The sequence below is a fragment of the Limulus polyphemus genome, unplaced genomic scaffold (assembly GCF_000517525.1).
Source record: "Limulus polyphemus unplaced genomic scaffold, Limulus_polyphemus-2.1.2 Scaffold4832, whole genome shotgun sequence".
NCBI classification, from domain to species: Eukaryota; Metazoa; Arthropoda; class Merostomata; order Xiphosura; family Limulidae; genus Limulus; species Limulus polyphemus.
Genome location: NW_013670442.1, coordinates 1 through 12,619, shown reverse-complemented (window position 1 = coordinate 12,619; position 12,619 = coordinate 1). Strand labels below are relative to the sequence as shown.

General features: G+C 36.4%; 1 protein-coding gene across 1 annotated transcript in view; it reads right to left on the bottom strand.

Moving 5' to 3' along the window:
• Nucleotides 1–11,160, bottom strand: part of LOC106471748 (sushi, von Willebrand factor type A, EGF and pentraxin domain-containing protein 1-like) — a gene marked incomplete at its 5' end in the record, with an annotated part of 31,701 nt that extends 20,541 nt beyond the window's left edge. The window contains 5 exons of the mRNA XM_022400357.1: nucleotides 4,044–4,244; nucleotides 4,582–4,809; nucleotides 5,643–5,843; nucleotides 7,708–7,935; nucleotides 10,927–11,160. Coding sequence (XP_022256065.1) covers nucleotides 4,044–4,244; nucleotides 4,582–4,809; nucleotides 5,643–5,843; nucleotides 7,708–7,935; nucleotides 10,927–11,160 — 1,092 coding nt within the window. The remainder of the gene's footprint in view (nucleotides 1–4,043; nucleotides 4,245–4,581; nucleotides 4,810–5,642; nucleotides 5,844–7,707; nucleotides 7,936–10,926) is intronic.
• Nucleotides 11,161–12,619: the final 1,459 nt, after the last annotated feature.

Genomic DNA, 12,619 nt, shown 5'->3' with positions numbered 1-12,619 from the left:
AACATCTAAATTAAACAGTTTTTTATATCATGACATAAACCTCCTCTTCAAGATAAAATATTTACAATATTTTTTCACTATATACTAAGACTGTCCTTAGCTCATGCACAAAGTTTGCTCATACAGTTTGCTCCAACATTTGTAATTCCTTTGATAGCTTCAATGCGGAACCTGTAGTTCTGAAGGTACAATGCCCACCTCATGATTCTCGCACTGTCGATCTTGCACCTCTGAATGTATGCAAGTGGTTGATGGTCTGTCTGGATGATAAACTCCTTCCCGTATATAGATAGTTTTGGAACTTCTGATGGCAAATATGATGGCCAGACACTCGTTCAATTACAAAGTAGTCGTTCTCACTATTTAACAGCTTTTTTACTTATATATGTTACTGGAAACAGTTTATCTTCATGTTCTTGTAAGAGTACTACCCCAATTCCAATGTCTGAAGCATCAGCGTGATCAATGAATGGTTTGTTAAAGTCTGGCATTTTAAGAATTGGTGAGCTTTCCAACATGTTCTGTAATTTCTGGAATGCCACTTGGTGTGGTTGTTCCCACTTCACCTTGTTCGGCAAGTCTTTGTTGGTCAGGTAAGTCAATGGTGCAGTAATTTCAGCATAATTTGGGATGAATTTCCTGTAGTATCCTGCTAACCCCAGGAAAGATCTGACTTGCTACTTGGTCATTGGAGCTGATGTATATTGTATGCGGGTTATCTTTTCCTTTTCCATGGCTATCTGTCGATCCACCCACTTTATGTCCAGCAAATTCCAACACAGAATATCCAATGTAGCACTTGGATGATCTAATGATGAGGCCTGCTTCCTTCACTCACTGGAACAGTTGTCTAAGTCTCTTCAGATGGTCTTCCCATCTTGGAGTGTATCAGATAATCATCCACATAGTGATCGATGTTGGTGGTGTTGTGCAGCATCCTCCTCATCATGCAGTTGTATGTTGCTACTGAACTGACTACCCCAAATGGCATCTGCTTAAATTGGTAACATCAGTCTGGTGTTGCAAATGCTGTCTTCTCTTTAGATCCCGTCTCCATCTGGATTTGCCAATAACCTTTACTGAGGTCGATCTTTGAAAAGAACATGGCCCCATCTAGTTTTGCATTGATGGCCTGTGGGTTGTCTATAGGTTCGTAGTCGAACTTTATCACAAGGTTCGGCTTCTGGAAGTCTATGTAGAAGCATTTTGATCCATCTTTCTTCTTCACGATTACAACTGGTGAACAGTAGGCTGAATTTGAAGGCTCGATGATTCCAGCTTCTAACATTGCCTCAACTTCCTGCTTTATCCGGTCTTTCATTGCATAAGTCATCTGATAGGGCTTCACTTTGATTGAATCTCTGGTTTTGGTCTCGATCTTGTGTTGCACAAGATCTGTCTTTCCTGGTTTATCCGTGAAGATATCTGCGAACTGGCACAATAGTTCTTGTAACACTTTTTTCTGCTTGTTATTCAGTTCTTCACTGATGTTGACATCTTTGTATGTCTCATCTCCAGCTAGTTATCTTAGGTCTAGTAGGTCCTCACCTTCTAAGACAAAGTCACTGTCTTCTGGTTCTGTATCTATGATAGCCATACCTGCAACATTCATCTCTGTTTCAATAGCTGCACCCATTAAGTCTTCTTCTTCAACAGATTGGCATAGTAGATCTTGGTCTTCCAGTTCACATTCACTTTATAGTCCATTCTGTTGAGTACTTTCTGTACTTCAAAAGGTCCTTTCCATGTGTTCCTTACTTCGGACTCCTCTTCTCTCGTCCATAGCTCTTTCAATATTTGCATTTGACCTCGTACTGTTCTTCCCTAGAGTAAGTCGAAGGGTGAAAATCCTGTACTTGCTTGTGGGACTTCTCGGTAAGCAAATAATACTGCCTGCAAGCATCTGTTCCAGCTATGTGGTCTCTCTTAGCACATCTTGTTTAGCATGCTCTTTAAAATTCTCTCTCACAAAGCCCATTACATTTAGGATTGTACAGGATGGTAAAGAGTTGCCGAGTACTGATGAGTCTGCACACTTCCTGCATCAGTTCTGCTGCCTCCCGCTCGTCTCACGCTGTTTATATCTTTATCACGTAATCGTCTGTCCGCCTTCTATATTCTTGACGTCAATGTATTGCACGCGACGTTCAAAAATCTCAACATCAATGAATTATTAACAAAACTTCGTACAATCGTTTGCTTTTAATTCATATTATAACAAAAACTAAACAAAATATAATATTCACTCATAAAAACAAATCAATCAATAACATCTAAACTAAACAATAAACATTGCAACAATAACCCGGGAAGCTTGCTGTGCTACCATTTCTGGACGTCAGTGGTATTACAACAATAGAACATGAAGCTTGATATTCTATTGATTCTGAACATTAATGACATGTTGCATTACCCGTGAAGCTTGATGTTCTACTGATTCTGAACATTAATGACATTGCAACTATAATCCGTAAAACTCGACGTTCTACTGATTCTGAACATTAATGACATTGCAGCAATAGAACGTGAAGCTTGATGTGCTACTGATTGTCATATTGACAAAACATAACGTCAAACTTGTTGTGCTACCAATTCTGAATGTTAACGACGTTGCAACAATAAACCGTGAAGCTTGATGTGCTACTGATTTCGAACATTAATGACATTGCAACAATATACCCGTGAAGCTTGATGTGCTACCAATTCTTAAAGTTGGTGACATTCCAACAATAAAATGTGAAGCGTGATGTGCTACTGATTCTGAACATTAATGACATTGCAACAATATACCCGTGAAGCTTGATGTGCTACCAATTCTTAAAGTTAGTGACATTTCAACAATAGAACGTGAAGCTTGATGTTCTATTGATTCTGAACGTTAATGACATTGCAGCAATATAACGCGAAGCTTCATGTACTATAGATTCTGAACAGTAAATACATTGCAACAACAGGACATTAAGCTTGATGTGTTACCGATTGTCAACGTTAGTGATATTGCAACAATATAATGTTAAGCTTGATGCGCTCCTAGTTCTAAACTTTAATGACATTGCGACAATAAACCGTAAAGCTTGATGTGCTACAAGTTCTGAACACGTATGCCATTGCAACAACAAAACGTTAAGCTTGATATGCTACCAATTCTGAACGTTAATGATATTGCAACAACAGAACATTAAACTTGTTGTGCTACTAATACTGAATATTTATGGTCATGACATCCGATAGCAGTAGCGTAATAAAGTTTTGGACTAAGTAAAGGCGCCAATGAAACAAATTTTAAACTACAAAATTTGTTAAACACTGAACGGTAGATTCACATCTCAATGCCTGTGTCCTTGCACATTGAGTGCAGTGTCCTCTGACTGACTTGGTCAACCTATCTAGTGATTAAAAACTAACGTGGAATATTTTCCAGAGAACCCCAAGAGAAGGGCTAATAGAAACGAAGACAAGCTAATACTGTACGAAGTCAACTTTAACTTATCCTTGTATGCACGTTTGTGATACGGAGAAAGCCAATTTGTTTATAAGGTTTTATTAACGACCAAAAGTTTTGTCTGGAACTTTCTTTTCACTCAGAAACCAAAGAAAAGGTAAACACCTAAACGACAAAAATCCAGGACAGAAGATTAAGTCGTCGTTAAAATTATTAACTTTGAATCAATTTACGTAAACAATTTAATTTGTGTGAAAGATTGTTTGTTTGTTTTGAATTTCGCGCAAAGCTACACGAGGGCTATCTGCGCTAGCCGTCCCTAATTTAGCAGTGTAAGACTAGAGGGAAGGCAGCTAGTCATCACCACTCACCGCCAACTCTTGGGCTACTCTTTTACCAACGAATAGTGGGATTGACCGTCACATTATAACGCCCCCACGGCTGAAAGGGCGAGCATGTTCGGAGTGACGGGGATTCGAACCCGCGACCCGCAGATTGCGAGTCGAGCTCCTTAACCACCTGTCCATGCCGGGCCGTGTGAAAGAAAAAAATTCACGTTTAATATTTTATGAGCATGGCAACACAAATATTCTGAACATACTTAAACAGTCCGGGACTTTGGTTATATTCCAGCTGGAGTCGTGAAGACATTCTCTTGAGGTGATACCTGATTGGCTGACTGGAATGACGTAGCCACCACTACAATGGTACATGCAGACTGTCCCTGGCATATAGCTGTTGGGTTGAGGTTGACATTTTATGTATCCATTTTGTACTTCAGGCGGGGAGAGGCATCCTGCGGCTGTTAAAATACACTCTTAAACCTGTAAGTTCTTTTTTTTTGTAATTTGGTAATAAAATATTTAGCAAAAAAAAGGTTGTTGATCGAACTTTTGAAGAAATTATTCTTTTTTTCATTAATAAAATCTAAAAGAAATCATTATATTTTGATAATTTTTGAATAAATATAACGTTTTTACAGGACAAATAGTTCCTTGTACTCAAGGGCTACATCGGTAACACTGTTTACTAACGTAGAATACAAATTTTACATTTAGGATGACAGTAAAACGAATAGAGTCTGTTATGTTTAGTAGATATTGATAACAATACAGTTACCAAGCCTACCACTACCTTACCCTTTACAGTCACTTTTTGGAAACAACTGGCAGACGTCTGTAGCTCTGGATCCACTGCAGCACATACGTTAATGTACTCCCCTGGTTTCAGTGGTTTCTCCAGTGAACACTTTACATCTGCATCTTTCCCTTCTCCCGTTACAAACCTGGGTTTCTTCACTTGAATACCACCAGCTCCGGCCACCAGGGTTTGATCTATACAGTCTAGAGGCTTGGGCGGAACGGCTTCTGTGAGAAAGAAACCAAGTTTTACCAATTAACGATTCATTGCTGTTTTTACCGTTTTATCCTCTGGTGGCTCAACGGTATGTCTGAGGGCTTATAACACTAGAAATCGGGTTTCGATACCTGCGATGAGAATGGCATCATTGTATAGCTTTCTCCTTAAGAACAGAACAAATATACCATCACAGTGCAGGACTAACAGTCACAGCATGACGATTATAAGCACTGTTGAACGTATTTTATCTTCTAAATTTTCAAATACAAAATTCCTCACAAATTAACTGAAACAGTTAAAAGCTACTTTACAATTATTGTTCAATTTATTATTGTTTAATAGAAATATATATTGTTATTTTTAAAATGGCGTTTCTAAAGTATTTTAACTGAAGTAAAATTTCCAAGTAAGGCTTAAAGACAAATTTTTATGTTTTATTATTGCTTTAAACCACAATATGGGTATTATGAGTGTGTGTATTTTGGATCCCATGTTTATATCTTTTAGATCTGATGTTTATGAATCATGTGTCATGTTGCATTGTATTTTATCGCCATCTATTGACAGCTGAATAAATAAAACCTCAATCATAGAAATATCCATAAAGCTTAATTCGAGACTAAAGACCAACTGGTCAAGATGAATGACAGTTACTAAGGTGTCCATTTTCATGGCGACTTAACTGTGAACTAAAATGACAGGGAACTTCAAACTCCATAGATTGTACTTTATTTCCTGTTTTCATGTTATCTTTGTTCGAAAAACAATAGTGTTCTTTTCTTAACCTATTTATTTATCTATAAAAAATGTAACCGATCGCATATATGTCTTGTTTACTTACTCTGGCAGTCCGGCACTTTGGTTGAATTCCATCTAGAGTTGTGACGACAATGTATGGAGGTAATATTTGATTGGCTCACAGGAATGACGTAACCATGATTACACTTATAGATACAAACAGTGCTTCTGAAGTACCTTCCAGTTTCTGATTCACACTGAACATATCCATTCACTGGTTCAGGTGGGGAACTGCAATCTTTAGCTGAACAATAATAACAACAATATAACGTAAAATGCTACAAAATTGTTCTATTCAACCACTTATAAGTAAATAAACCAAAGCTATTTGGTACCATCTTACGCAAAATCTTATAAGCAACAAATTTTTGTTTCGTCCAACACAATCACTTATAAACAACTAAGTTTTTGTTTCGTTGTTTTTATCCCACACAAAGAATAAATAAATAACTATAGTATCTTTTTATACCTTATTAAAAATGCTAGTTGTTGAATACATTATTTTGACTTCAATCTTTGTCTTACATTTTGCCGAATATCCCGTTTATATATTTATATTAAAATTCATTGGCGTTTGTGTAATGCTCAACGTTAAAAAACTCACATTTTATAAAACAACGATAATTTTTTACACAGTTCTAAAAATAATTAAGTAAAACTTCTCTAAATTCTTAAATATTGAAACTACTAGAAACCGTTACTTTAAGAAAACTGTTTTTATCATTTTTCGTTATTACCCGACTTAAGTGTTGTCAAATTCCGGAATTAATTGTTTTAATTTTATTAAAAGAAAAAATAGCAGAAAATGGTGAAAATGAAATCGATTAAAGAAATAAAACTTGGACAAAACAAGAGCTTTTCTGGCGCATATTATAAAAAAAAAGAATAGGAAATAGCCACTTTTGTTACCAAACATTTATTTGTATACTTATAATTACTCCATTTTTTACACAGTAAAGTTTCCTGTTTTACAGCAAACAGAAATTGTTATCTTCGCTCCATTTACAGCGGGGAGTCAAATCCCAAGTTTTATCATTATAAACCTGAAAACTTACCGCTGACCACCGGGGATCAATAAACCTGGAGAAAGATTTGTGGTTGAAGTTATAATGAAATGTTTTCCTATCTGTAAAAAAACCTTATGCACACAATGGACTAAACAGCCAGATCAAGGACATATATAGTTCAGGCAGACCAGATGGAAAGAAACCAGGCCGATAGCACCCACCGTCTAATAGTGGTTTTGACTGTCACTCTTCGTAGGTGCAGAAAGCAAAAATGTATCAGGAGGAGCTAAGGTGCATGCGGGACCTGAACATGCTAATCCTATGGGGATTAAGGGGTGTAGCCCATAAAATGTGGCATTTATTGATTTCAAATGGAGTACTTCCTTATAGTGTAAATGGAAAAAGGAGAACATATAATGCATTGCAGCTGTAAAATTATCAACATACATTAATCTGTTCTTCCTCATTCCCCCAGATATAGTCGTGGGGGGGGGCTGACCTCTCTTACCTTACTAATTTATATTAATTTGCGCCCCATTTTACAGGCATAGTTCTGAGAATTGACGCTCTCCTGCCCCACTGATTATTCAGAATATGTCTTATAATGCACTTACAACTGAGAGTGTGAAGCGTATTAGGTAGAACCACGTCTCGAACCCAAGATCTTAGGAACCCCAGTCCGATACGCTAGCCACAAGGCCATACTCGGACTTATTGTTGTAGTTGATTGTAGACGATTTGTCGAATTGGAAAAGATTATGTTATTGTCTTTATGAATAAATATAAGGAATATAACATATCGCTATGAGGTAAGAAATAATAACTCAACGATTAAAAATGTGTAAAAACCAGAAACTAAGGGAGGGGCAACCAAGAGGATTAATTGATCATAAACATTATCACACAATATCTTAAGAGGTATAATCGAAACCTATTTAGTTAGATTCTTTGTTAATTCGTATAATAAATAATGCGGCAATAAAATTCTTTGCTAATTGTTCAATCTGTACGTGCAGGAAGCTCGCCAGACCACTTAGAAATGAACATTTTCTACACAAAGCTCATTAAGTTATTTGGATTTTGACGTGAAATAGTTCATACATTTTATGTTCAGTTTATAAAAGCACTCTGCATTGGTCCGCAGCTCCGGATCTATAGCTTTACACGTGTTGATGTACTCTCCAGGTTCCAGTTCACCCTCCAGTGTACACTTTACATCCAGATCTCTCCCGTCTCCTGCTACGAACCTGGGTTTCTCTACAGGTGCCACTCCATCATCAGTCACCAGGGTCTGGTTAACACAGTTTAAAGGGGTTGGTGGAACTGCTTCTATTAGAATAAAAGAAATCGTAGAATTGGATATGAATTTAAAACAGGATAGAGTAGATTTTGTTATTTCTGAAAAACAAAAAAAGGACTGTGGGCTACAATAACTACTTCTTTCTAACAGATTATTGTAGAGGTCGCTATAAACGCATATTCAAGGCTTTCTGAGAAAACGTTTAAACCGATCACCACGTGAAAGTAGCTTATAAATGAGGCTGGAAATATGTAGAATCGTTTTCAATGTAGACGTTCTCAAACTTCCATTCCTCTCTTTCTCAGATGGTGATACTTGACCTTCACTAACTTATCAAACTGATGGTAAAATTCATGTTAACTGTTAAATGTTTGTTTCACACATCTACGATAGTAGTGGTAATATTTCAAAGAATGTAAGAACGATAAAACAAATTTTACACATGTATGTTAACACTATGCATCGTACTTGAACCACATCATTTGGATCTTTGGATATCCTGACAGTTTATAAACTTAAAAATGATAATAATACTAAATTACATACGTGTTACGAATAGACTTCAGAGCGTTAGAGCTATTTACTAAATCACTTGACTTCAGTTGTTTGTGAAATGAAAGGGTTATGTGGTAAGCCATGAGCTATAAGTTGGTTACGGAGCGATAGGTTTTTAAATGATGAGCGATAGGGGTTACATATTACAACACGCATTATAAGTTGATTACAGAGCGATAGATTTACGTTTCAAAACAAATGCGATAAGGTTATTACAGAACGATAGGGTTATGCGTTAAATCATCAGCTATAAGATGATTATGAAGGGATGAGATTACGTATTAACTTACTTACTATAAAATGATTAAGGAGCGATAGGGTTATGGGTTCAACTGAAACGATAGGGTTGTATAATCGTCTGCTATAAGTTAACTACAAGTGTAAAAATATTTAAATACAAAAATTAGGGAGCACCAAAAAGTAAGGAAACAAGGTAAGAATGGACGGGCTATATTACAACACTTGGTGTTTTTTGATACTGTGCAACCTCAAAATGGGTGTGGACATCATTCCGCCCATTCTTACTTCGTGTATTTTTTGTAACTTGATAATTTTTTAAACTAAATGAAAGGTACATATAGTTAAATTTCTCTGTTGTAAACATTGTTTCAGCAACCAAGTACAGATACATATATTTAATCAAATTACGTGACCCTAATGAAATGCATGACATATAAAGGGAGTGTTTGATGTCGGAGGTGAGACAGAAAGCTCCAATAGTCATACTTTGCTTATGGAAGAGTGGGTCAAAAGAATAGTATCAAAACCGTTGATTTTTGAAATTTGTTCAATATTTAGAATAGATTATCTACTGATAAAACTCAATTTAAGTCCATAATTGAATCAAAGTCCAAAGTAAAACACGAAGTAGAAATGGGCGGAACACTTTGAGGGTGCATGTGTCAAAAACCACAAAGTATTGTAACGTTGGCTCGCCCATTCCTATCTTTTTTTCCTTACTTTTTGTTACTCCCATTCTTATATTCTAATGTTTTTACTAAAAAAAATACACTTTTCTCATGGCTTTTTCTTGGTGCTAATTCTCGAGAGTGACTGGGCTCTAGGCCTATCCTACTCGTAGCATTTTGTAGAGCTATTTGTCGACATTTCCTGGCTTTTGCTGATATCTTTTCAATAGTTTTTCTTCCATCTAGCCAGGGTGGCAGCCTTTTCTTTGGCTTCATTAATAGTTAAGTCTTATTTTGCATATTCAGCATTACTATTTCTAACCTTATCCGTGTTCTTGCAGTAGTACTCTCTCTCTGCTGGGATAAAGACTTTTCAAGGATATCAGCATAACATTTTCTCCTTTACTCTCGTTTTGTTTCTTTGAAAGGCATATTTTAAAAATCGCACTGTTTCAAGTACAATCTTAGATGTCAATAGGTCACACTTAGTTGGAAAACAATGCAAAGGTAAATTATACAACTTATCATTCTTGTTTTCAGTCCAGATTGCTTGAACTTGGACTTCGGTAGTAGTAGCTTTCGTCCTCACGTCTTAGGCACCGACTGCTGTGATAGGAATGCTTTGTCTAAAACATAACCTTTGAGTCAGAGGTATAGAACTGAAAAGTTTGCTTTCAAAGGCTAGATCATAGTTAGAACCTAGATATAGAGGATCTATATAGTCCACGTTTTTTATATAGCTGATACAGCTGCAGGCTGTTCACGTAGCACGTGCGCATAAGCAATCGTGCACCCGCACTAGACACGAGAACAGGTTGTTACATGGAAACTCACAGAGCATGCTCGTAATTTCAGAATATGGCTACTAGTTTATTGTTAGCTCGTTAGTAGTGTTACAAAATAGTTATTGTTATTACTTGTTATTACCAAGGTTATAAGTAAAACTAAGAAAAAAGCTTTTAGCCAAGGTAGCGTAATTCAATCATGTGCACTTGGATTTGCATAAGGTGAAGGTAAGAGTGAGCTATGCCCTTTAAATAACGTTAGTTAGTCAGTCCTTCATTCAGCTAGTCGGACTAACAAATTTGTGGTTTTGTGAAATTTTTGTTTTTACATAACAGACTTTTTCAATGCTTTGGTGGGTTTGTTACTCTGCAGTTAGTTTGTTTACTACTCAACAGTGTGTGTGTGTGTATAGTGCTTATAAAGTTTTGTTTACATGCTGTTTGCAGTGTGTTTGAGATTTTAATTTGTATTGCACATCTGAACCATTCCTACTATAAGTACTACCATACTTATGATAAAGTGTTAGGATCAAGATAAAAACCTACAAGTGAAAAGTTTTCTGTTGATAACTTTCTAGTAAAATATATAAACATATTACAAGAACTATTAACATTTGAAGTGTCTAAAGATACATTTTCAAGTCGAGTAGTTTTTTTACAGTATGTTTAACTTTCTTTCATGAAATAAACGCAAAACATTCGCAAAATCTGTGTGATATTTAGCTTTCTTAGAGCATATTAACAAAGACTCGTTAAAAAATGTCACACTTACTTCTACATTCGCTGTCCACAGTGCTGTTCCAGTAGGGTCCACGGCACTGGATTACTGAGTTGGTCAGTAGTGATGCAGGGATGACGTAACCAGGGTCGCAAAGATAGCGACACGTACTTCCTCTAACGTATTTCGACTCATTCCTGCCGCCAGCAACAGACCGGAATCTCTGCTTTGGAAAGGAACACTCCAGGTGGCCATGTCTAGGAGTTGTGGGCTCCGGACAACGAGTTGCTGAAAGTCATGTTTTAGTTGCTTTATATTTGAAGTCACAATATAACAACAAGCATCAAGTTTACAAAACACACGCTGCGCGAAGTAGTTGATGCACCGATAAAGTTGCAAAATTTGAAGCTGAAATAGAACGTGATTAGGCTTAACCCTCAAATTACAGATTATGTTTACATACCGATCAATACCGGCAGGGTCCACCTACTGCATCGTATGTAGTATTTATATAATTTTGCCTCAGTATAAAGAACAGGCCAAATCAAGTGAGTGATGTCCTTCATTTTCTATTTAAAATATATAAGAAACCCCAAAAATATGTAATTAGTGGCATATATTAGAACAACAAATTAGTTTATATTTTTTTGTGTATCACGAAACTTTAACCAATGAAGGAAAAGAGCCACAAGACATCTGGCGCATGAACAGTTTTCAAAAATGGACTCCAACTCTAATATCAAGGTTAGATGGAAATGTCAGTAGGTATTAACTCATTAAGACTGATAATGACTTAGATCGCATCATTCTTCGATGGCTGTAGAGTTCTTCAGTAAGAACAATGTTTGTTAGCAGCTGAGCAACATTTCATAAGCTTTATGCAACGTTAGACTCTGGGGTGGGCGTGAATGGACATCATCCCACCCACTTTTTTGGGAAGCAGTTCTTCCATAGGTAAATGACATTTTTCAAACCCGCTTCTTTTTTGTAACTTGGAAGGTCTAAATTTTGTTACTTTCTCTCCATGTTGGGTAACTACATGAAGTCCACGAATTATTTGTTGTAGTAATCTAACTCTGGTTTTATGTTACTGCCGACGAGATTTTTCGCCAAGTACCAAAGTTCATTCAAGGAGACTGGGTTACAACACAACAAATTCGTTGAAATGTTCCTTACATCAGCGGTTTACAGAACATCGAGTTTCATTCAAAAGAAAACAAAAAAACTTTAGTTGCGAAACACGTTCGAGATATTATATTCCATCAACAATTGTTGTCTTTTAATGGATACTGCTTCGCCAGATTAGGCGTTTCACCCGTTAAAAAACAAAATAAAAACATTTGTAGAAATTCATCGGGAATCGTTGATGAAAAGTAGAAAACTATCCAACCAAACTTCTTCTTTCTGAATAACGCTAAAGATGAGGGGACGAGCTTGATTATATAAACAAATACTACCGGATGACCAATGGATGAATGAGCTTCGTTATATATAAACAAATATTACTGAATTATTAGTGCTTGATTATATATACAAATACTACCAGATTATTAGTGACTGGTTGGGATTGGTGATATGAACAAATACTAGCGGATTATCAGTGCCTGGGTAGGCTTAGTTATATAAACAAATACTACCTCATTTGCAGTGTCTGGTTAAGCTAAGTTATATAAACAAATACTACCGGATTATCAGTGCCTGGTTGGGATTGGTTATATAAACAAATACTACCGGATTATCAGTGCCT